General features: G+C 41.9%; 1 protein-coding gene across 1 annotated transcript in view; it reads right to left on the reverse strand.

Annotated features, from left to right (window-relative positions):
* Positions 1-1,518: 1,518 nt before the first annotated feature.
* The window catches only part of LOC124257555 (nucleolar protein 4-like), a 125,415-nt gene continuing 100,620 nt past the window's right edge, over positions 1,519-26,313 (reverse strand). Inside the window, exons 5-10 of the mRNA XM_046691653.1 lie at positions 12,581-12,756; positions 8,726-8,869; positions 7,254-7,457; positions 6,671-6,790; positions 5,260-5,578; positions 1,519-4,126 (exon numbers count right to left, since the gene is read on the reverse strand). Of these exons, the coding sequence (XP_046547609.1) occupies positions 3,966-4,126; positions 5,260-5,578; positions 6,671-6,790; positions 7,254-7,457; positions 8,726-8,869; positions 12,581-12,756 (1,124 nt within the window). The 3' untranslated portion in view covers positions 1,519-3,965. The remainder of the gene's footprint in view (positions 4,127-5,259; positions 5,579-6,670; positions 6,791-7,253; positions 7,458-8,725; positions 8,870-12,580; positions 12,757-26,313) is intronic.

The following is a 26,313-nucleotide window of genomic DNA, read 5'->3' on the forward strand; positions in this document are numbered from 1 at the left end:
ATATGATATTCATTTATTGTATGTAGATAAACTAAAACGTTTGTGGATATTCCGACCCAGACAAAACCGTAAAACTCGACTTAGGAACGGCTTGCCCTGACCGCTGATATCGATGTCTTTTGATGTGTTCACTACCAATCGGTTGTCTGAATAACGCTACAGTATATATAGGGGCGAGGGGGTTGGCCCGAGACCCGAGTTCAATTCCCAACATGGGTACAATGTGTTAAATCCCAACACAGATGTCAACACACTGATCTCGAGTGGTGGACTATCGCAAACGAAAGCAAAACTGTACCATCTATTTTTAGTATTTAAAACAAATATTCACTCACTCTTTGTTTCATCTTAATATGCCCTGTGTTCATTCAAAATCAGTTGCGGTCAAGGCTACGTGAGGCAGGCCACATTATTCAGATGCGGTCGATGAAGTGTCGAATACTCATCGATTAGACGAGTCATTCCTTGTCTGCTACTACGAGTCTTTGATGCCAAGAAATTAAAGTAAAACTGCAACTATATTTAATTTTTAGATTTGAAATCTGGGTACTGGGTCCAAAGTGTTCATTAGATGCCATATTGTACCTCCATAGGACACTTTAGGTATTATTGGGGCAGTGGTGTAGCCTTATGCAGAAATCCCAGGTTCGATTCCCCAGATGGGTACAGCCCATTCCTTGTGTCCCCCGCCGTGATATCGCCGGCGTGTAGCTAAAAGCGGCTTAATACTACACTCACTCACTCTACATGGCGAGATCCAGGTTCGATTCCCCAGAAGGGTACAGCGTGTGAAGCCCATTCCTGGTGCCCCCCGCCGTGATATCACCGGCGTATAGCTAAAGCGGCTTAACACCATACTCACTCACCGAGATATATTGCAACACGCTGTAACTCAGGCTTTCAACTAAACGTCGTGATTGAGGAACACCAGTGGCATTCTCGGAGTAAGGGTTGCCCCACTTAGGTCTCCAGGATCAGATCATGCTATATAATCACTAATACGCCTTGATCATATCCATACCATACTCGTGGAAAACGTATGAGACCCGTGTCACCTGCTTTAGTCTCACATGACATCTACATGTCATGACATTAATGAAATATCATTCAAAACGCCAAATAACTCTGGATCTCCCTCTCTCGTCGAGATAAAAAATATAAAAAAACAGTCATGTTATCCCCAGTCAGGACAGGGGGTATTTGCTTAAAAACAATTTTCATTTCAAGAAAACATTCAAAATGACTGTCAGTCGGGAATATCTAAAGTGTATCTGAAAACTGACCAATCCTAAAGATCCCATTATGCCTTAGTAAGTGGGTGAGTTTAGTTTTAAGCCGCTTTTAGCAATATTCCAGCAATATCACGGCGGGGGCACCAGAAATGAGCTCCACACATAGTACCCATGTAAGGAATGGAACCCGGGTCTTCGGCGTGACGAGCGAACGCTTTAACCACTTGTCTACCCCACCCCTATTATGCCATAACTCACATGAGTCAAATAATTGTTCAAAGCAACCTTCACTCTGTAAAATGTTAACTTTATTCATATATAAATAGTATAACAATTACAGACATTATGTATACATAATTACCATGCTAGCGCTCTGTTCACACGAGAGGCCGACAATATTGCACGAAAGTAGGGTGAAATATCAACATAATAAACAAACTAAAACAACAAATAAATAGAGTGTAATAAATATTAATACTGAATGATCTCGTATTCAGTAGGACATAATTGTACTCAGCAAAATAAAAAGTGGGAATGCACGTGCCTGTGAGTAATGAAAATACGCACTTCGTACGGAATGGAATTCACGAAATAAGTGAATATCAAACACAAAAAAACCCAAAAACATCTCACCAAAATGGTACCACGACTATACGTACTGAAGAATTCAACACTCAGTTCACAATCGCATCACTTGCGCGTGTCAACACTGTAATATATTAATAAATATGTCAATTTTGGGTAAGAAAGAAACGACTGAATTTTTCTATTACACAAAGACGTAAACTGTATTTTAATTTTTCAATTATCAAATTTAATTTCTGTACAAAAATATGTGTAGCTGCACCATTGGAAATCCTTCACATTACAACACGTAAAATGGTCATAGCATATATTTCAAGAAAATGCAATTTTCATACAATGTTAAAAAAAACATTTAGTGAAACCCTAAACTCTAACGAAATCTCAATAATAGATTCACGGTGTTGTCTATTATGTCAAAAAAGGCTTTTGATCACAAAATAAAACCACAGATGTTAGTATCAAGACTGGCGGATTTGATTTCATCAATAAATAGTGTACAAACAATACGCATTATAATAAATTAGTAAATAGACAAATAACTGGTTGTGAGTACAACAACCATGCCGTAAATGGCGGCCAAGCAACCGTTATTTCATTGGGCAATTATCAGATTATGTCATTTCCGGTACACCTACCGGGAGGGAGAAACACGACTTAGCACCTTTAGATAAGGAAACGGGGTACTGCTTGCTTTTTTCCCGTTGAGATATTTGTCATTACGCATTCATATATGCTGAAGTAACTTCAATAAATTAACTAATAAATAATAAGTTAAATAAATACAGAACTGTGTTCTGGAATGTCTGTCCAGAAAACTAATAAAACAAACTAAAGCGCCTACACAGTTTAGTTGAGGTAAGAGGTGGAAAGAATGGGATTTCTTGACAATATCATGAAATGATACGAGAAAAATTGCACTTTAATCATAGTTGTGTGCATTGAGTAATAGGGGATCGTCTCAAAAGCTAGTGTTCTTCATAATGACGCCATACGTTCATTACACTAAAATGTTTCACGTTTCGATCTCACTCTTACATAAATCAGACTGTGATATCTACGAGTTTGAGATTATCAACATTCAAAGTGAAGTTTTTGAGACGATCCATGAAAACAGTATGTACATTTCAATATATATCTATGCAATTATCAAACACACAACGTTTAACATATCGGCTACATACAACCACCATGGCACGTAATATTGTCCATTTCACTAAAAGCCCGTGCAAGTCGTGCAGTGAAAAGTTGTATATATCAAAACCTTCTAATATGTCTATCCCAGATACAAGTTCCTCGAATAAAGATTTGCACAACAAAGAGAGTTAACCATTGAAAATACCTCTTTGAAGATACATATATGGTCCCTGCACACTGCGTGACTAGGCGAGAATGTACGAGAAGATACCAATATGAAAAATATATGAAATATATGTATGAAGAGATAGTTGACTAGAAAAATATATCCATACAACCAAACACAAGGCAAAAAGATGAGATTCATCCAAAGTGTCACGTGATACAACCAAATCTCGTCGAGACGAAGCAATAACTCGTTTTGAGAGATTTTAAAAATGGCGGCTGTTCCGGTCAAGGGTCTGCTGCGAAAAATGTTCTGGAATGCATTTACACGTAGAGTTTGCAACAGCCTCTGCCCAGGCCAGGTCAATGCACACGCAGAATGCGTCAATCACGTCATTACATATCAGTCACTGTTACTTTGATGAAGTCTTTTGATAAGGTTACTTGACTAAAAGTCACAGGTGATCAAGTTACACGCATAGCTATCAATGCGCATGTCAGTTCCTGAGATGTCAGTCATTTGCATTTCATCACGAAGACATCGTATATCATGGACTGAGAGGCAGTGTAGTTTTGCCAACGTCACGTAGAAAGTCAAAACCAAAGCCGTTTAACATTCAAGGCCAGAAAGTTCATTCTCGTCCATAGCTACAGATGGACCAAAAGTCGTCTGCTTTACGCAGTTCCCGCAAAAACGTCCAACTCCTCCATAATTGGGATAACATTGCAACATATTATATCCTCCACTCTGTCGACCTGCAGTTTGCAAGCAAAACTCTTTTCCCGTTCCTGCTTCAGAGTTGCTATTGTTTGACCGCGGTAAAAGTTCGTCTGCTCACACCGTTGTCCTCAGTTTTGTTGCAGAAGTAGCTGTTCCAATTCGTCTGCTGAGCGATAGAGGAACGCTGCGGACTCTCTGTAGCCTGCGATCAGCTGCTTGATTGTGGCAACCTCAGTTGTACTCAGTTGATTCTTTGAGTTCTGTTTCTTCATACTCAAATCTGTAGGCCCTGAAAATACATTGAAAAGATACAGGCTCTTCACAAAGAATGCCCAATGTATATGGCGACGGTAGAAATAACCCCTAAAATAATCCCCAAAGAATACAGATATCTCAAACATAGGTTTAACTATATTTCATCAAATTGTCTGTATGTGTCCCTGTCAAATCTCTGTCAACATGGCTATATCCACGCGTTTGAACCCAGGTCACCTATACACACAGCATAACACTCAGCATCAACATGGTAGCACAATCAGACCCAAAAGGCTGCAGTTGAAATTAAGAATCGTCTTGACTATTGAGGTCTTCGGTGGTGAGGAACCTTTCAATATTGTGCAATTCAAAGTTATACCGTTGCATGCCCTCATACGGACTTCCGGGTTTGGTTCGGCGAAAGAAACCAGACTGTTTATATTTGATAACGGTCACAAATCGTTACCAGATATAAGAAGTAAAACTCTTCTAAATTGTACTGTGAATTGTCGAAACATAATGCATTTTAGTAGAAGTTTAGCTTATCTACAGAGCAAAATACATGGTAAAAACTGGCGAACTTGATTAGGCGAGTGAGCTGTGAATGACCCCTCTTGGAACAATATTACACATTTATTGGGTTGGTGTTGAGGGAAATCCCGTGTAATGTTGGTCTAAGACGTTAGCAACGTTGAGGAAATCCACGTGTAAGTATGACAAATAGACCAAGAAATACAACGTTGGAAAAGTATAGGTTACTGCCTCGCCAAAGGGACGTAACTTTGCACTGGCAATCGTATGGACCACTAGTGATCCTCAACACACACATGATCCCTATGCCGACGTTTTACCGTTAAGTCATCGTACCACATACTATGCGTGATAGGGTGTAACAAAAAGTGGTGCGTGTGGGGTGGCTTTGGGTGGGGAGGGGCTCCTGGGTATAAGAATGAACAAAAAAATATTTTTCGGCGAAAAAGGTCTATTGTCCTCGAGAAATTTACGAAATAGTTCCACACAAAAGCTTGGTTGTATATATAGCAGATGGAGCACCTGTTAATTGAATAAATGTCGCTTTAGGCTGTTGTGCGTGACACAACCACGTCACGGCATGACACTGGGAAAGGTCTTTGTTTGAAGACTGTCTTTATGTTACTTTGAACTTACCGAACTCTCCATTCTGTACGGCGTTTGTCTGGATAGAGTGTTGAATGACTGGCGGGTGGTGGTGGGCGGGGTGTTGGTACCCAGCTGGGAAGCCTGGCCGGAAAAGGCCGTTTCCATTAGTGAAGAAAGGTGGGTGGAACTCGGGTGGTGCTCTGAAGGCTGGTGGCGGTGGCTGGTGACGTAGAAAGTCATTGCTAGCAGGCACGTGACGGTCGATCTGTGCCGCCTGTGATTGGTTGTTCGGAGTGTTGGGCTGTGACGTCACCTGGGGCTGCGAGGATTGAGGGGAAGGATTAACGCTGGGTTGCATTGCGGAAGCCTGCAAACAGACCAGCAATTGAAACGTCAACATGCGGCAGCCATGACGTCAGGAATGAGATGGCAACGTCAGACCTTTATACTTTGATATACGTCAGATTTTAAACACAGACATAAAGGTACACGAGAAACATTACTGACACACCAGTTCGAATTCACTCGACCGGAAGTGCAATCTGACCGTTTTGTCATTGTCTGTCAGGCACTGCTGCTCCTGAATATGCTTGCAAATCTGACCGGATACTTGTACAACTGAATTACATACTCTCAAAGCGTGAAAAGGAAATATTTATAAAATATGGGTGATAGCAATGATCACCAGAATATACTACTCGTGACACATTTGATCTAGAGTCGGCACTCACTAAACCTGCAGTGAGCGAAAAGTAGTCCTGAATTTAGGAATTACAAATAACGGTATCACATATGAGAATGAAACGCCTAACTGGACCTCAACAGGAACCTCGAAGTTTTACATCTTAACATATAGATCAATGTTTTTGGTTTGTACCATTCCTCCATGGACCAACATGCATCTCATTGTTGACAGCTTATATTCAAAACTAATTTCTTCCATCATCAATCATAATATTTGGTAAGATTTACGACCCTGTAAACATAAATAACATAATTCATTCTGTCTGGAAACGTCTGGAGGCGTTGTTCATTCTAATACACTGGAACCAGCAAGTAATGAATGATCGGGCAGGCTGATGAGCCCAACCGCTATCTATCAGTTGCAGTGTTTAAACAAGTCTCGCGTAATCTCGTCATTATCCACGTGACTGATTGATGCAGAGGGGAGAGTAGGAGATCAGTAAACAACACCTGAATCAGGTAAATAGCTATCCAGTAATGGTCCCAATATCAGCTCATCATCAATTACCAGTGTTACACCTGGTCTGAACCCTGCCTGAGTCTTCTATGTGCTACCTGTGCTTTTTCAAAGGCAGTTATTGACTAGCATGAACCTGAAAGCCTCCATAACAAATTGACACGTGTTTATTTACTCTGCTATCATTAGCCAGCCTCTCACTAGTTCAAATAAAGCATGACAGTTAATCCGTTTGCTTTGCCAGGCTTCACGACTTACGGGAAGAGGGTCCAATCCCATACGCATGCGCTTGGCGTTCTGACTCTCGTTTTCACACGCGGTTGCTAGGAGACTCTCGGCGGCTGCTGACGTCAGATGGGGCGGGGTTGGGCGGAGCTGCTGTCAACAGTCAGAGGTTGAAGATGAAGGATGGAAAGTTATAATGACGACGTTTCACTCATTTCACACAGTTCGTATTTACAGTCCTCGTTATCCAATGACCTATCATCAGTTACTGCAAAAAGGCTTGACGTTCGGAGACAGAAAAAAGGTTTGTAATTTTCCTAATCTTAGGACACTATTTCATACAGTACACCAATTAAAACATCATACGAACCCATTTTTCACGTACATTAATTTAATTCCTAAAAGAATGATCTCATTTGTACTAATTTTACAAATGCGAAGAGGGCTGTGCGGAATAACGTTGTTCAGAACCATAAACGTATAGTCGCAAATTGCTGTGAAAAAATAACAACTCCTCTTAAGAAAAAGACTTTTTGAATCGATGATTAATTTGCATGTACATTACCGTTATTTGTTGCAGGGCTTTAAGAGAAGACTGTGAGTGTCTATAGCTTACCGGCTCCCAACCGTTCTGTTCCTTGGAGCGACGCATTCGACGACAGGACTTAAGATAAGTGCGTATCCGTTTCCGGGATCGCTCATGGAATTCTGGGAACTGTCTATCGCATGCCTCGAGGATAGCTTGGATCTTGTCCTTCGGCTGCTTAGAGATGGGCACAGATCTATCTAGGTTCTCATCAACGAAGAGGCGGACGAACATCTGAAATCAAAACACCGACATGACAATAACCAGAATTTGCTGATGATATATATCACTAGGATTGTGACACGTGCGTTATAGCTAATTACTGGTCGTATGAAACAGGTACGCCTTCGTCGTCAGATTTAATGAGTGGTTGCGAAGAAACACACCATTACAGAGCGGACGCCGCCGTGGAGTAACATAAATTATTCCAGGAGTTCTTTAGCTTTGAAGTAAAGGACTGAAGACTCTGCTCTTAGAACATATTCTCCGCATAGTTTACAATAGAAAGGTTTTTGGAAGATTTTTCTAATAGGATTTTCGAACAGAAGAATACATGGACAGCGCACCGTGATAGAAAATGCAAATGACTTTCTTCAGGAAAAAACACAACGCTGCAAAGTCTGTTGTTGAAACAGCGTTGTTTAAACAATCGATATCTCGTAACGGCCGTAATTGGCAATGCAGGCAAAAAAAGGGAGAGAATACAATTCAATAGAAGAAATATAAACATTAGCCTATATCCGTCGAAACCTATGATGTTTGAAGCTAAAAGGCATGAGAGAGATTAAAACGAGTATATATTTGAATGTTTTTTTCATTAAACAGTGGTAAAACATGCAAGAGAGCTGAGGATACATAAGGTGTTATGGAATATGTCATAGTCAGAGGGATGAGATCAGAGGATTTTCTACAGTATGTTCTTATTATACAACGCCTGGGCTTCTTATGATCAACATGTAAAGACACGGTTTAACAGCGAAAAGGATAAAAAAAGAATGTAATCTACATATAATACTATGTATTTTTCAATTCACTAACGTAACTATTGTGTCAATAATTGTAACATTTGATTTTAAAGAAGTTTACCTTTACAGGAAGGTAGAAGGTTTAGGCCCAAAACTAAAAGTGAAACATCAAAGTACTTTCGACAAAGCCAATAATAACTGGACCAAACATAGTTAATGTATGCTCAAATAAACGGATTACAGTTTTAGGTATGCTAAAACATACAATGTCTATATTCCATGCATACAGGTCAGTATTGAGATTACGCGCATCGATTATTAATCATTGAAATGCTAAATAATAGAAGTATTTCGACTTCTGTACAAAAATCCGTTCTGTTTAGTTTGAAGTACGTATCTCCGGACGTATCAGTTGTTTGTGGATCGTTTAGAATTATGTCAAAGGAGAATCGATTGTGCGTCTACAATCGAAATATTGTCGTCCAAACAGGGACACCGAAACTCGACTCATCGTCGGGTTGTAACACGTGGACTTACATTAAAAGCCTTGAGACGTTCGGGGTCATAGTTATGAGCAGCTGCAACCTTCTCTTCGTCTTCATCGTCGTTATCATCTTCTTCGTCTTTTCCAACGTGGAGGTCGTCGGTGTTGGCACCGTCACTAGTCTTGGTCACAACGCTCTGGAAACAAACACCAAAACGTTTAAAGGTTGTTGAAAATCTACAGCAGTTTTATTTGATATTGTCGTAATTCTTCACACAATTTATATTATTTATTTGTCCTAATGATTCAATATTTTGTGGTTTATGAATGGTTCACATTAATCCGTGCCATATTACTCAGTCGACGATTAATGAAAAGATCCTTTTGTTATCGTTCTAAACGTCAAAATTTCTAGCATTTCATTACCTCAAAGAATATTTTAAATTAAGAAGTACAGTAACTTTTAAAAAAACCCAACTTTATCTCTCTTGCTGTCCGTTTGCCTCAACACGTTTAAACATTTCTGAGAGATTTAAGAACAGCAGAAACTAAAAAATATATAAATAAAATACACTGATGTAACATGAACGTGAGGTTCGTGCAAAATAGAAGCTGTTTTCATTCTTCAACAAACGCTGTTATTTTGACATGAGTTTGCAAAGGAATTCTCAGAAATTCTGCAGTGATCGAATTTATGTTTATGGCCATGCAGGAACATGAGACACCCTTTCACTTTAAGGCGACACTGGGATAGGGCTATCAGTTAAACAGGATATTTATTGTTCTTGGAATGCTCAGCCTCGGTTTGTATCAAAGATTTTATGTCTCATCGGTGTATTCTTCAAGCATTCGATGCCAATTAGACGCCAAGACACGCTTTCATGTCACCAGCAACAGGCGTCGGATCACTCTTTGGAGGATTTCTGTCGTCAGAACGCCAAAGATCGAGCTAAGACAATAAAACGCCAGCTAGTGCAAGGTTTTAGTCGCTACAAGCTGGTCAGTGTCGTATTTCTTGTGAGGTATCAGGGCCTTGCGAAAGGAAGGATTTATTAGCGACCAAGAAGGAGTAATGAAAGTCTAGGTGTTAGATGGCATGCGGAGCCAGCTTTGGTTCCAAGCCGCGCTTCTGCACGAAGTTAATGATGTGTTAAGCGAGACCACTCTCCGAGAACGGTATAGGTTAAGGCAGCAAACGTGTAGCCACTTTATGCTGGAGGTGAGAGCGAAATTGTCGGTTCATTCAAGGATCTTAAGGCCGATCGATCACCAGATCCGAAACTGTGGCTCCACCAAGTGTGCGCCTGGCTTCACCTTTTGCCACGGCAGTTGGCTCCGAGAAGCCATAGCGGCACCGAGTATCTGTCAACACAGGAGCTCTGGCGTGCCGATAGGAGAAGCCCAGCCAAATGTCTGATTGGTTTCAAGCCTTTTAACAAAGTTTATCCTGTCACACCGTTTCTCTCCTCTCCAAGTTAAATTACTGGTGCGAAGGGAGGGCGTCTAGACGATCTCGCTGCTGCTAAGCCAGGGGATACAATTAGACAGAGGTGAGGGACTAGGGAAAGGAAATGAGACGGGGTTGCCTGCAAACGGTTCCATACGATGGCTTTTGGAGCCTCTAATTTCCATAGTAACAACATGAATGCCAATTGCCAATCCCTCAGAGAGCCAATTAGGGCTGCGATGTCGTCGTTAGGTTTATAAGAAGGTTACAACTTTGTTCTATTCACTGTCCGTGTCGTGCCCGATTGTCCCTTGGCGCTGAGCTTCGCCCGCTCCACATTAGATGCTTTGACTTTCGTATCCCCAGTCCCGCTGTGTCAACTTCAAGGAAAAGTGCTCTCCCTTGACGAATTAAGTGATACTTGGTTCTACCCGTTGGCACCAACAAAACAAAAATCAGTTCGAAATCGCTTCCAGTAAAAAACTCCAGCAGCAAAATGGTAAAGATTAAAGCCAGATTTTAGTTAACGCGATGTGGCAGTTCTCCAAGTGGTTTTGACTTTTTCCTAAAGTTATGGTTTTCCGTCAACGGGTGAAGTCTTAATGAATATTCCTTAGGAACGGTAACCCGTTGCCCTGATACGAACGAAGGGTCTTGCAGGATCCAACATGTCGCTGCCAGTGAGTGGAATAATGACGTAATTTATCGGGCATGACGTTGAAAGTGCTCCGTTTCATTTCAGAAGCAATGAACTTTGACCCTTGCAAAAGCGCACAAGTTGTCATGAATGTAATGTTTATTATTCGTTTTCGAAGATGCTCGTCGTAGTTATTGAGTTGCTAAGCAGCTAGTTATGGATGAGGCACTTGCGAATGGCAGTAAAATTCCATCTCATAAATTAGTTCCACGTTAAAATGGTTATGTAACTTGCTTTTGTAAAGGAATACAGAAGTGTATACATTCAGTGACAGCGAACGGAACATAACCCGTGTCTGTCGGTTCTTACATGACTTGTACAACGATATTGATATATAAGCCGATTTCATTATTACAAGATACCATCCTAGTTGTTTACCTATTGCGTGCCGCGCATCAAGTGACAAGACGCCGGGCATTTAAGTAAAGCCAAGTTAAGGAAGCGACCCTCCAATAGAACCTTGTATGTTTTTAACCAACACTGACCCCCATCCTGTTGCATACAGGAGGAGCCTGTTAGGAACTGCAGCGTCAAGCTGACGCTCCGTCATATGACACACGAAGGTGTGGACACTAGGTCCTTTCGCTGTTGTGAATGCGCGAATATAAATTACATTAGTAGAAAGGGTACAAAATGGTTTCACATGAATATCATTTGAAAAGACCAAAAGCTTGAGTAAACAAAATGATATGTTTCTTTGGAAGAAGTTGTTACGGACGCCGGTCCCGAGATATTCTAAAGACATTCGTGAAAATGCTGCCACAAGTTATGTCAAATGTCAAATTTACTAATGGCAAGGTTAATTAGCTGTTGTGAATATTAGCATAATCACACATGTGCTTAGCTTCAAGCCGAATTAATAACTCCACCATATTGATAGCATTGATCAACTACTTTCCGTTGTGTCAAAGTGCACGCCTATAACATCAGCTATAGTTTTTAATATTCAAACAACTCAATAATTATAGTGTCATCACAATGTATTTTCAACTCAGATTCGCCATTCTGTGACATTGTAGAGGAATTAAATGACAGTGATAAGACTATGGAGATGGGGAAATTATACCAAGAGACAAATGTTTTCGCGAAAATTGATTTGTTCGACGGAAAGTCCATTTAAAATCATGAAGACACTCTAACCTTTTGAATATTTCGTTCTACAAATGTGGAGCAAATAACTGCCTTATCCCAAATACATATTCCTGTTATGGTGTAAGATGCTGAAGTGATTTCCCTAATGATGTATTTTGATGCGATGGGTCTTATCGGATTCAACATCTCCAAATGTAATCTAACGGAGCCATACATGAATCTCTTTAGATTTAGGTACATGTTTTTTAAGTAACCGAAACATATGGAAGTGATAACCGTTACGTTGTGCCGTAATTACTGACACTTCAGGCCTGTTTATTTCACGAACCAGCTGTCTTGCAGCTACTCACGGCTCCATTACCAAGTGCCTCGACTCGCGGCTTGCGATATGACGGGCGCACAGTCTCATATCTTTACCGGAATCTAAACTATCAGCGCTATCAAGTCATCGCTTAGTCAATTTGCAAGCGGACATTACGATCCAAAATCAATCAATCAACAAACATGAAAAGTAGATCGATTGTCAGATATGTACATGAGCTATGTCCAATCTGAAATCGATGATCCATCCATCAGCTCATTACATCATTAACGTATGCAACTAACAACATGATCAATGAAATTAACCACCATTCACAATCTATCAACACATACACGTTTCATTGGACTTACATCTGAACTCTCGTTACTTGCTCTTCGTTTTCTTTCGGGGTGACCCCTGCTTTCCTTCTCCGAGGGTACAGGGGATTTGGCTACGGCTGTGGGTCTATCCTCGTCAGCACTCCCTGTCTCTGGGCCCGGGGGTGTGGCAAGGTTTACCGGTGTCATGACTATATCGCCTTCTGTATCTGAAATACAAAACACAATTTGAAAATTTCATGTCGTCAGTTCGCACCTGTCGACCACCTGGCTCAGGTAAAATGAGACTACCTCAAGAAAGCCATCTCCTCTGATTGATCCATTGTGAAGAGATACTCTTCTGACGATGATTTGCAAAATGGTAAAGAAAGATTCATAAAGGTTAAATATAGGGAGACACGACGTGCGACAGAGAGCTTAGTGGCTGGAGAGCATACGATTAACCTTTAAAAATCGATAAACATCTAACACTGACGAGAAACCTAACATGGCGATAGGTCACTGGCAAAGACGAATCAACCACCTTTCAACATGAAACATTGATTGTCCAAAATTATAAAACTATGATGTCATCCCGTTATCGAGAATGGCGTCTCCTGATTTGTCGACAGGTAAAATTCAGGTAGGTTTGTTACCTGCGTGATGATCACTGTTAAGAACACCTGACGATGTATGCAGCAGGTAATTGCGGATGTTCGCCAGTCTTTGTCTTAATATCGACATCTTATATTACTAGGGCCCTCGGGGGGATTATAAACAAATCTCCGTCCGTAATTTCAAAGTGTCTACACAAGTTCAACACTGGTCTTGCATCAAGGTTCCGTAACCTCACTTCAGTGAAGAATCTTCAGATCAGTTCAAACCATGGAGGGAGGATTCCAAATTAAAGGAACTTTTAGTTCCGACGTCTTCCCAATCAAAGACACTGAGGTGTCTAATCCAAACTGAAGTTTGTTCAATTAATTTTTGACGGCGAAAACTTCGATCGAACGACTGGTAAAGCTTGGTGGTAACGAAATGCCTAATGTAGAAAGACAGCTACGAGTGCAGATTCGATCGTAGTTTGTACCAACCCAGTCCCCCTACCACTCTTCTTTGAGGACGGCTTTCATCTACCTTACCAGGTGTGACGGCATGGACAAAACAGCCGCACGCTCGGAACAGTTTCCATGGTAACCAGCTCAATATGCTCGCCTCATCTTCTGCGGATCTGCAATTATATCAGGGGGTTCACAAGGACATTGTCTTTGAGGTGGTTTGAGGGTTGACAGGTCTGAGTTTGCTACAGGAACACAGGCTCCATCACGGGGTCGGGGGGCAAGGCTGAGCGGCTGCTCAACGCCAACGGTGACGTCAGGCAAGACTTTAAGTCGTGTTTGGGGATCACGAATGTATGTGGACGGCAACTCAGAAGAAGATTTAATAGCAGGAGAAGGATCTTCTCTGCGTGTGCCGGTGCTTCGTGGTACTCAGTCCCCATTGTGTCGCCTCAGGAAGAAAAGGCAAGAGAGTATCGATCTACAGAGAGGAACACCGTCTCCACACCTTACATCCCGGCCTTAATTATCCAGCATTAGGTTAGGATTTGCCCCCGACAATTGATGAATCGCTAGCTCTTTCTCTTTGGCGAATGAAACGCACTTGCAAACAGAGGCAGGGAGGGCTTTGGGGCCGTGCATAACGCGAGAGTCACGCACGGGCAGATAATATCCTCCGTTTATAATATCCGATAAGAATAAAAGTCCCTTTCTTGCATGATAGATTCACCAACAAAACGTTCCAAAGATGGTTCCAAACAAAGCATCCATGAGGTCTTTCTTCTGAGTGACCAAGGGGTTGCTGGCGATGGTTGGAGCAACACAATGGCTATTGAGATTAGCGAGAACTCTGAGCCACAGTCTCAAGGAAAAGCAAACACTTTGGGGATGTGAAATCATTAGGACTCTCAACGGAACGGCGTGACGGGTCTTACCTTGATACAAGCGCCATTAACAAAAGATTACCCATATTGATTCTCATCACTCAGGGTTTGGATAAAATACAATACATTCAAGCCAGATAAATAATACTATAGCACCGACCTCCGCATACAGTCATGACAGACTGTAGTTTCTACCAGATATGAAAAGGATTAGTAATCTCCCAGCGCTGTTCGGCTGTAATAATTTAATTTTTTTCCCTCATCGATATTTCGAAAGCGTCAACCAGTAGGAGTTTCGTCATTATGTTCACATAAAGTGACCACGTAAAAAGAGTCAAAATACTCTAACTCAACTCAAACTAGAAAAAAGTTTAATTGCATTCTTTGAAGCATTACGGCGGCAGAGAGACCGAAACAGTTGTTTTTCCCTCAAGGACAAACCATGCTCTGCACTTGAATAGTTTGTTAATGTCGAGGATATGTTTCCATGAAAAACTTCATGAAATCCTACAAGAAGGAAGATGAGTCATTGTTCGCGTTTGTGTTCTAATAATTTTTTTGGTGTTTTTTTTCTGCTCGGTATTCCATATAAAATTTCGTATTGCATTACGTTCCATACAGTGTATCAATAATAACTGACAGAACCAAATGAGTCTTTCTCCGGCTCTAGAAACTAACATTGCTTTACCTCAGTGGTGTTTTTCGAGGTGTAAGGTTCTGAACATGTCAACTGTCTGTGTGTATCCTTATCTGCCTTTAGGGTATCAATACATCTTGCTGACACCGATCGCTGAGGGAACTGAGTAGGCAAACTGTTCATATATCGAAGCCGATAATTGATTTGTGTTTCAACCAGATCATGTTCTCTTGTGGGTATTTGGGGTGTTGCAAGTTTGAACTATCGTTAAGTCACCAGCTAATGACACACATACTTTCCCACTGTAAAAAACGACAAAATATTCAGTCCCTAAACATAAGAAACCTTTACTTAAAGCATTGTACGATTCGGAATACAATGATTATCATGAGTATGTGATTGTGTATCGCTGTAAGGACACCAGGTGTTCGCGAAAAGGTTAGCCTTCCATGCGGGCTGGGAAAGTTGATACGGCGCTTCTATTAGTAATGCTTTGCCAGGAATCTGTGGCAGACATAGTACAAGGTATACTGACAGCTGTTGTGGGCCTCGTCCTGGTCCTGGTTCAAGGGTACACTACATACTCGTGGGTTCAAAGTGTATATGTGTAAGGCTTACATACCCTAGTCCTTTCCCCCAACATGCCGCGTTTGTCAGCACCATATCCCGTGTACCCCGCGGGTTGTAATGTATCAAATACTCGCAATACTCACCCGAAGTGGGGTGGTGGGGTAGCCTAGTTGTTAAAGCGTTCGCTCGTCACGCCGAAGACCCGGGTTCGATTCCCCACATGTGTACAGTCTGTGAAGCCCATTTCTGGTGTTCCCCGCCGTGATATTGCTGGAATATTGCTAAAAAGCGGCGTAAAACCATACTCACTCACTCACCCGAAGTGATAATCTTAGACAGGACGTTACATTACAACGAGAACAGATTAATAATCGAGTGAGTTAGTGAGTAAGTGAGGTTTTACGCCGCTTTTAGCAATATTCCAGCAATATTACGGCGGGGGACACAAGAAATGCGTATCACACATTGTACCCATGTGGGGAATCGAACCCGGGTCTTCGGCGTGACCAGCGAACGCTTTAACCACTAGGCTACCCCACCGCCCCTGAGTTATAATGGAATCACGGACACTGTGTACATATATTTCTTGAAGGACGTTACTCATACTTCAAACCACTTGTATAACCAAGAGCTGGGTCAAAACGAACGTTCGTATATGACTGACGGTTTGTTTGTTCGCTCACGCCGCAGTCAGCACTTTTAAAGTTGCAACACGGCCGTAAATGATGTCATGAGCAACACCAAACGTCGTTACAACGTCGCCTGCAATCAACCACGTAACTGACTCCGACCACCTGATCCATTTAGGTCGACACTGACACAAAGAAACCAGCCTCGATTATCCGCTGATATTCAACTGGGCGTTAAGGGAAAACTAACGCAAATTTATGAATGGGTCACTGAAAATCAGTAATGACACCAGGTGTTTTCGGAAAGAGTGAGCATGTCCCGTCCCACCAGCAAAACAATATTAGTTTCATGAAGCGCTTGCTGAGGGAATGGTTCCTTTCCTGAAGCAACTTCCCTATTCCCCGCTATGGAACCGATAAGTCGATTATAACGCAAATCAAACTATCCCTACTTATTCCAAAGGTCCTAATGAAAAGCCATGGTTAAAATCAAGTATGTTTGGATTGAATTTGCTAAGGACACAATGGCGAGACACCCTGGAACCATGAGGAAGAACTTCAAGGCCTTCAGCGTTTGATCGCCACGAAACTAACACATCATCTTGTTACTAATCAGCTCGCTTCATGTCAGGTACGCTGGCTACATGTAACGGTAAACTGGGGGAGGGGGGACGATATGACAATTACCCCCGTCGTAATCTCGTCCAAGTGACACGGCGGCTTTCTCAACAGTCACAGGCGTCGTCAGTGTCAAGAGAGTGGCGGTGACCAATGCTTGCAGTAGTGGCGACGCCACAGAGACAGAGGGTTGTGATTATTGGGCTTATTGTGGAGGCACCGTCTGTCGTAACTGTCACAATAGTTCTGGGTTGGAGGTTTCGGAGCTGTTATGTGACACAAGACGTACGTACGGGTCGTCAGGTCGGACCTGAGGCACATCTGTATGATTTACTGTCTTACTGAGGTTGTGATAGTGTTGGACATTGGCAAACATTCTAGAAGACTCCAACATATCTACGTGGGCGAACTTCCTAACATCGTTACGCCCACATCCGCCCCATCAGAACCTCTTTTAATGGTCCACTTGTCTGTTTGTTCTTTCACTTTACAGACATCTCCTTTAACACTGTCATTTACGTACATTTCTATGTATATTCAAATACCACATTGTTTGCTTTTTTATAATTCACGCAGGTGTGCAAAGAAATAAAGGTTTACATTTACTTTACACTGAAAGGCATTAAGCGCCGAGGTCAACACCTGTATCAGTATCTTAAAAATAAGCACACTGACCAATGATCGATAGTGTGAGCACTGATCAACGACATCATAGAAAATGTCACGGACTATAGATCTATCGATACAGAGCAATGGTTTGTATATTTACGTACGCTCAGGATCCATATTAATCACCCGGTCCTCAAATTAGTCACAAACACGGTTCATAAACGACCTGTTTTGTTCAAAAGACCCCGAAGGTAATAATCAAAAGCCATCTGACAGCAATCAGATTAAATCAATCACAACACATCGTGTTTCCAGCAGCATCACCTCTATTATGCCTCAGGAAGGTCATTCTCAACACCAGAGATCTAAACTCGCACATCAATACTTTAAAAATGACATCTCAGCTCTAGAGAGGCTGATGCATTTACCTGTCTCACAATGAGGCGACAGACTTCGAAATGATGTATACCCACATAAGGGCTAATCATCAGTATGGCTAGCCCCCATCGAGCACAGGTAACCAAAGCCTAGTCTCGCTACAGTGACATATTCCCCTAACCTTGCCATCGGATCAATACTAGTGAACCTATTGTTGTATATACCATGCAGATGAAGGGCCAACCATATGTCACTATCCAGAAGCTCATCTAATTATAATTCAATATACATCGGTGAGCGCATCCATCGAGGTGTCAAGTTAAACATTAATGCTTTCAGCTTTCAACATATTAATTTCTCATTAAGGTAGAGGCAGGTTTTAGACAAAATCGGACACACGTTCATAATGGATAAGGGATTTCCTACTTAGTATTATGATATTCCAGTCGAGTCTCATGGGTTTAGGTTCTTGCCAGTATTAGCAATCCTTCGAGTCGAACAGTAAATAACATGGTTATCTTGATGATTTTCCTGTACGGTTTAAGTCAATATCTTAAGGTAGGGGAATTATGAAGATCTGTCATAAACGCAGAATATTTGCTTAAGAAGAGGCGCATAACCATTCACAGGTTACATAGTCATGTTCTCTCTAGCGCCCCAAGGACATACAAAGAAAGAAACTTCGACTTGGAAAACTTCAATTACTTCAAGAACTTCAATTATTCTTTGATTTCTGGTACCACGCATGGTTATGGTAAATGTCAAATTCTTCAACCATTTAGTCATTATGCCAAAAATCCCTTAAAAATATACCCTATTCTCCAAATATACACGGATTAAGTATTAAGGGTAGAAGGTGACTTACCAGAGGCCTCTTGGCACTGTTTCAGAGGACCTTCTACTGCTGTCATACCTTGCCGGCGCTGCAGTGCAAGCTACTGCCAGAACACTTCACCGTGTACAGAACCCCTCACCTGTGTCATGGCTAGTAATATGGGCCTAGCAGTTATCTGAGTGGATCGAGCGTATTTCTGGCTGTTCAAGAGCAGCGTCTCGCTAACAGAATCCCATTGTTCTCCTCCCCATTAACCTCCTCCTCCTTGTCCCCGTTCCCGCGAGACGAGTACTACAGGCAACAAAAGTGTTTAGAGGTTACCATGCAACCATTCTGGCCCCACCCCGCTTGCTCCCCCCGGCTAAATTAGTCCCGACTGTTTGCTTTGTCGTTGGAACAAGAAAGGCTCAAAATTCCATCCAAGCTTCCTCTTCAGACTCTGTGTACACCTAACCCCTTTGTTACCATGGCAACTGATGAAAGCGCGTGCTAAGGTGTTCTTCCTGAGAACTTCCTTTCACATGGTCCGTCAGCGCCTCTTCAGGTGTAGCATACATTGACAGTCGCCTCCTCCCGTCTGCTATTCAATGGAGCGAGGCACACGTATGAAATTTTAAATAGTTGATAATTTTTTATAGAAGGACATTATCGATTGGGTATAGTTTGGATGGTTGGGATAATTGGCAGAGATATGAATACCCTAGAAAGCGCACACAGAAGAAGCGAGTCGGGCACGGGAGCCGAGATGAGGCAAGGATCGATACCAATTTGAAAGCGACGGAGAGGCTGTTACAAAGGAACGCTACCTGCACAGGTAAAAGATGGGTTCTACATCATGAACAATGACTCATCTTCTGCGACAAGCTCTTTCTTCTGATTTAACAGTCTACATCAAATAAACATAAGATGGAAACACTTGTTGGCCTGTTAGAAACTTCTAGTTGATGCAGTGTTTGATCGCTTTGCACGGGCCTTACGTGTTCGGGGGAAAAAAGTCAAAGGAGTTAGTGAGTTATAAGCGAGTAGCTGTTATCTTGTTTCGGGAAGGCTGGTCCCTAAATGATTCGGTTGTCGAAGAGATATGGACCTCGCAGTAAGAATCCCACGTTCCCATGGTGAAATCTCTTCGCACAGCGTAAAACTATACTCCACTACATGAATAAACATCACGGTCGAGACGGGAGCCAGGGTATTGATTTTTCGCTTTAAGAGGAAGCGGGAGTGCTCTGCACGGTCACCACCAGGCTGGGTGAGCCCCTTGCTTCATTATTTATGAGGCAGTTATCTCGGTTACCAACAGTAAATTGATGAATCGCCGAGACAAAGGCTTACAATGGCTTGGCAGCACACTGAGTCGGCAATGAAGGTGGGAGGGTTGACTTGGCACTAGGAACACGAACTAGACTGAGATGGTGGCCCAGATGTACTTCCAAGTTGCTTATCAAATACACCTATCATCCCAGTCTTGCCTGACCTAGTTCATATACTGAAAGCTGTTGTCAGTTTGAAGATAACAACGGAACATTGATTTGAATTAATGAAATGCCTCTGTGCTCAGTCAGAAGGCAAATTAAGCGTAGGTATTGGGTGGATCGCCTTTGCTGGTTCTCGTTACGTGCACATCTGTGGCGGACGGGGGCACAGATGAAGCAGGCTCATCAGTAAGGGTAACTGGTGGCGGGAAAATCGATACCCATTTTCCTGCTCTGATCCTAAAGATGCTTGGCCAGTGTAAAGTTTGACTCAACTTTTTGTCGGAGTTATCTCCCTTGACGTTTTTACTCCAAACTGTTTGAATAAATTGGGCTTAGTTGGTGGAACAGTGTTTGGTGGGATTGAGGGGATTAATGCGAGAATGGTTAGACTGAAATTCTAAACGCAAATTTCTTCAAGTCACTTAATCGCTAGTATTGATGAAGTCCCTGGATGTCCGTTACAGAAAAAATGTTGCGGGGAACGAAAATAACGGTACAACATGATCAGCCAATAAGCAGTCCCAAAAAGAAGGGTGACTCCCACAATACCCTGTCAACATGGCGGACTTCCGGTCACCTGTCCCCAGGCTGTTGATGACGGTGGGTGAGTAATGGGAGGAAATTGCTCGACGCCCGCACTACTCTAATTACCTGTCTCCTCGCAATAACCATTTGTAACCGGCTGGTGATGAGTGTCGACCTGACAGTAGCTTGGCACTAGCCTTAGCTTGCATGCAAGCCTGGCCCCTAGGGAGGCCAAGCGGGAACCGGGAGCGGGAGACAGGAGAATAACGAGTGAAGCAGGGCGCCATCTTTAGTGGCACCACAAGTCACCAGAATCGGTGGACACTGGACCTGATGTATTGTCACATTGCCCTGTGTGCTCTGGCTGAAGGGCATGTGGAGGCTGATCAGAGTGGTCTGTGAAGTAGGGCGTGGGTTGATGTAAAATCAGCCTGTCATGTGCATACTTTTATTGATGGGGTGAAACAGGGCTAAATGGTGGACTGTGCTTAAAATATTACAACTGTCTTTATGTTTCGACATTTTGGCGACTTTATGTCATGTGCATCGTGGTTTGTTTCTGAGCGATGGCATACATTGGAATCATAATATTAACATATATTCGTCCATCACAGAATTACCGCTCACATTAGAATGCAACCAAATTGTATGTTTCAAAAAAGAAACATTCCTCTGAGGCTGCAGGTAACAAGCACCGAACTTTTCATTGCAAACTGTGAAGCGGGTGCAACCGGTAAACAGGACATACACACCCTTTTCTCGAACACCTGGTGCCACCATTTCGTTTCAGTGACCCATGCATTTTTCACCAATATTTGAAATATTTGAATTTTTTTGGGTACTGGTCATTCTCTAGCGTTAACGTGAAGAATAAATATTGGTATTTTTGCATGTTTCGTTGTTCTTGTTGTCATAAATTATGATTAATAAATTATTATTCATCTAAAAAATGTGACACCAGTTAAATGAAAATTTCAGGTAGAATCAGGATCCAGTTCGTCAGTTGTTCAAATGACATTTAATCAACAACACCCACAATAAGAAAACAAAACCATGTCGAATCCAACAAGAGAACATATCAAAGGCACCGTTGTCATCTGGTGGCAGAAACAAATTACTCCAGAAACCATTAAGCAGCATTCTGGGAGCAGAATCGTCGGTGCATGACAGTATACCTCCAGCAGTTACAGACAGGTAGATGTTGTGAAACATCTAGAGTGTCCTGACGCCTGAAGACCCGAGGTTAATCAATGCAGGACAATGAAAACCTCCTTCCCATGTTTCTTTTACGATTCTTTTGACACGAGGCAAATTAGATTACACCATGCTAGTAAATAGTGGCTGTTGTAAATAATAAATAAAGGCGATTTAGTGACGGGGTTGTACTCAAAAGAGTTACAGTGCGCATTGTTCTGTTGGGACTTACTGACTCCATGGTGGTTCTCGGGTTACAGGAAAGCTGATGATGTTCGAAAGGTTTGGTTTCATCGAACAAGAACCATAGAGGCGTCTCTTCCAAGTGGTGTGTTCATAATGGAGGATTAATATATAAGTCTGAGTTTCATTGGTCTTTGAATGCAATGAATTATTCACGCCATAGGTATTGATAAAATTGTGACTATCGCTGACATGTAGGCTGTGAATATTCTCAGAAACTGTGGTCATAAATGTGCCGGCTTAATATTTGCGAGACAGCAGAGTCAACTTAACCATACTTCAACTATAGGTAAATTATGTTTGTGAAGGCAGATCAGGTCTGACTTAGAATCACAAGCCCGTAATGGTTAGGGTATTAATAATGAATACAAATTATAAAAACAGAACATTGAGACAATAATTAGTTAATGAATGTGAACAACCAAAAAGGGGCCTATATTGATATCGATATTGGAACTATGAAGACAGAAACAAGAAAACAGACATTAATTGGCCAGTGAAAGTGAAGAACCAAAACAGGGACTATATTGATATCAAGTCATCCTAACGGAATTAGATCTTGCTTAGAAAGTGTTCTGTTTTTTTCACGACGCACTCAGCAACATTCCAGCCATATAAGGCCGCTCTGTAAATAACCGTGTCTGAACTAGGGCATGCCAGTGATTGAGATCATGAACATCGATCTGCGTAACTGAGATACGATGACAGAGCTCGGCGTAAGGAGTAAGGAGAGAGCCGCGGACGAATTTCGTTAGGCGCTATGTTCCAATTTCAAACTCTCTTTTCTTAACCTTGGTCTCTCTCCCTTACTTCCTCGAGGTAATAGCCGATTGGTTAAAGCGTTCGCGCGTCACGCCTATGCACTGGTTCGATTCCCTACCCGAGTTTGATATGAAGAGCTCTTGTCTGATATCTCTCACAGGGACATTGCCTGACTGTGGCCATGGGGCGGTGGGTTAGCCAAGTGGTTAAAGCGTTCGCTCGTCACGCAGAAAATCCGGGTTCGATTCCCCACATGGGTACAATGTGTGAAGTCCATTTCTGATGTCCTCCGCCGTGATATTGCTGGAATACTGCTAAAGGCGGCGTAAAACTAAACACACTCACTCACTGACTGACCAAACACTACGTAAAACTACACTCCGTCCAGCTAACAAGGTTTAGCGGTCAACACTAATGTCAAGGTGACTACACCACAACGAGGATGTTCCTCTATGTGTCCCTGTCAATGATGTGTCTCCACGGTTCAACATTAATACGAGACAAGTCTACCTCGTTAACGAACCAGGTGTATGGATTATGCCAAGTTTGCACCTTCATCATCATCAAATATTTTCTTCAATCGTGGCTAAACGAAAGCAAACTTTGATACCAACACCCTCCAGGCTTTGATTGTTATCGCTTCAATACCCGACAAAGACACATTCTATCATTTATTAAGGCCGCGAAAGTCGTCGATAAGAACACGATACCTGTCTCCAACAGGGAGAAGCAAGTGTTTGACAGTGATCTACTCGGTAAGATGAAGGTACAGTGACTTGGCGCCGTGACGGTTTGGGTTAGAGTCTGCCGAGGAGAAAAATGATTGCATCTGATGGGGATTTTATACATGTTTATGCCCGGTTTTCGATTGATTTTCAGGGATACAGCTTGATGCGACAGTTGTTACCGTTTGTTCAGCCTCTCGTATTTGATAAGGCATGATTGTGTCGAGTCACGTGATCAGGTACCCGAGCTACCGCGAGGTAACAGTGGTAAGTGATGAAGATAAGAGGTCGGTTGCCACGCCGTTCATTGTCGTTCCGTGCATCGTCTGAGAATCGACTTCGACATTTTCCAAATGGGTTTTCGTTCTTCCAGCTTTGAAACACTTTCTGTGGTGGTTGTACACGTGTCACGGTGTACAGAAGAAGAAAATGAGTAAAGAATATTACAATTATTCGATATTGCCCACGTAAAGAAAATCCTCGCCTTTTCCCTTGAACACCACCCCCATCGACGTCTTGAAGTAACCGCTTTATTGATTATTCATCCAAATTAAAAACATATATCTCCAATCTACATAAACCGATATAATTATCTTGAACCGTTATCTTGAGTTCTTCTCTAAACATCCCAATTCAGTCGGATTCTGGATATCCCAAATACCGAGCATATACCGTTATATCGAACGGTTAAATTCACAGTTATACAACAGGATATGATAAACATCGCATCATCTGAATTCCCAAATCCTCTGTTTTTCCTTCGCCGAAGACATGTTGCTAGGCGACAGTTCAGCATGCTTTGTAACCCATTGTAAACAACGGGACCTTTTCAAGACCGAGTTTACAATATTACCGCAGCGTAATATTCCGTCACTCCGACAGGTGCATTTGACTAATTAAGACTTTTCGCTATTCACACTTATTGAATGTTATTACACATCAACCAGGCCCTCTCTCTCTAACAGGGTAACAGGTGTCCCTCTCTTCCCAGATGGCGCTGTCAAATACAATAACGACGTGAAATAGGCACGCTGAATTTACAACATGGAACAGCCCCACTCCACTGCAATCGGCTTAGTCGCAGTAGCGCTGTCATTTAAGCGTCTATTTATGCAACGATTGATATTTTCCGCGAAGTTACTGTTAAGTTTATATTTCCGCGAAGTAACTGTTAAGTTTATATATTGCATTGGTATTTGCTATGTTTTCACTCAGTGTGAAGTGTTTAGCGTATTCATACCTGACCCAATATGTATCTTTCCCCGTGTCGTTAACACCTTTTAAGTGTTAATTATATGATAGATTTGGTATTGAATGGACGTCACAATGTTACGGTTGGCGCTGTTGAACCAGTGAATATTATTTTTTAGATCAAGGTGACTGGTAATTTCTTTTTGTTACATACTCAGTTGGCAATACATATCCTGAACAAACACAAAGCTTAGGGATCACGAATACTCTTAGGAGATTTTTGTTTTGAAAATTGTAAAATTTGTTAAATACAAAGAAATATCCCTAAAGTATTTATGATCCATACCCTGATCCTCATCGTTCTTGTTCGGTATATTATACTTACACTTGATACAATGAGAATACATAGTTTTAACTGAAAAGAGGCTGTGGGTAGCCTAGTGGTTAAAGCGTTCGCTCGTCACACCAAAGACCCGGGTTCGATTCCCCACATGGGTACAATGTGTGAAGCCCATTTCTGGTGTCTCCCGCCGTGATATAGCTGAAATATTGCTAAAGGTGGCGTAAAACTAAACTCACTCACTCACTTTTAGAAGAAAAGTCAACACAGGGGATGTCATGATGACACCCAGTCTAACCGGCATGGACTGTCTGCAGAGTACTTTAAGACAATTTTGAAATAAATAAATAAATATCATTCAAATGACTACGTTTCAAAACAAAATAGTATGAATCCTATTTCTCCATTTACACAGTAATCTACCCTAACGATATGACGCGCATAACAAGGTGGGCGATTCGGACCTGTCTGGTACCCCTGGTAGGCAATGGTACATCCCATTGTCCCATCAGATAACACTATTCATGATGTATATGTATCGTCGCATCTATTGCAATATAACGTATAAACACGATATTTAATCAGATATATAACAGTAAACATATTAGCGCCAGAAAATCTGCAGTAGCTAGTTGCATCTGGCCCTGTGCCTTAACGAAGAATACTGTCGGAGCAAAAGATGCTGTCATCAAGTTTGTAAATCAACGTAGTTTCAGGACATCTGCTTAAATATATATTGAAGACAACTTGTACTGAGTTTAATTAGTGTTTATGTATTGAATTTCAAATAAATTTACAAACTGTTAACTCCAACCCACATTCACTGTTAAAATGATTTTCTTTAAGAAAATAAAATCCAAAGCGAAATCACCTTTGTTCCAAATTGGATATCGAGCCTTAATATTCTCACCAGACGTTGACAGTTTCATTAGAACTCAGGTTTCACATTGGTAACCCAAAAGCCGTGATCTGGATCTGGGTGTCACCAAGTATTATAAAATCCGGTTAGTACTAATACTGGTGCCCCGGACAGGCATTGTCTAAATTCATTACCGACCGGAGTCCGTTCCCTAATTGCCCACAGTTGACTCGCGGCCTCGTCCAGCCAGGTAAT

Source organism: Haliotis rubra, unplaced genomic scaffold (genome assembly GCF_003918875.1).
Source record: "Haliotis rubra isolate DU_JTF1 unplaced genomic scaffold, ASM391887v1 Scf666, whole genome shotgun sequence".
NCBI classification, from domain to species: domain Eukaryota; kingdom Metazoa; phylum Mollusca; class Gastropoda; order Lepetellida; family Haliotidae; genus Haliotis; species Haliotis rubra.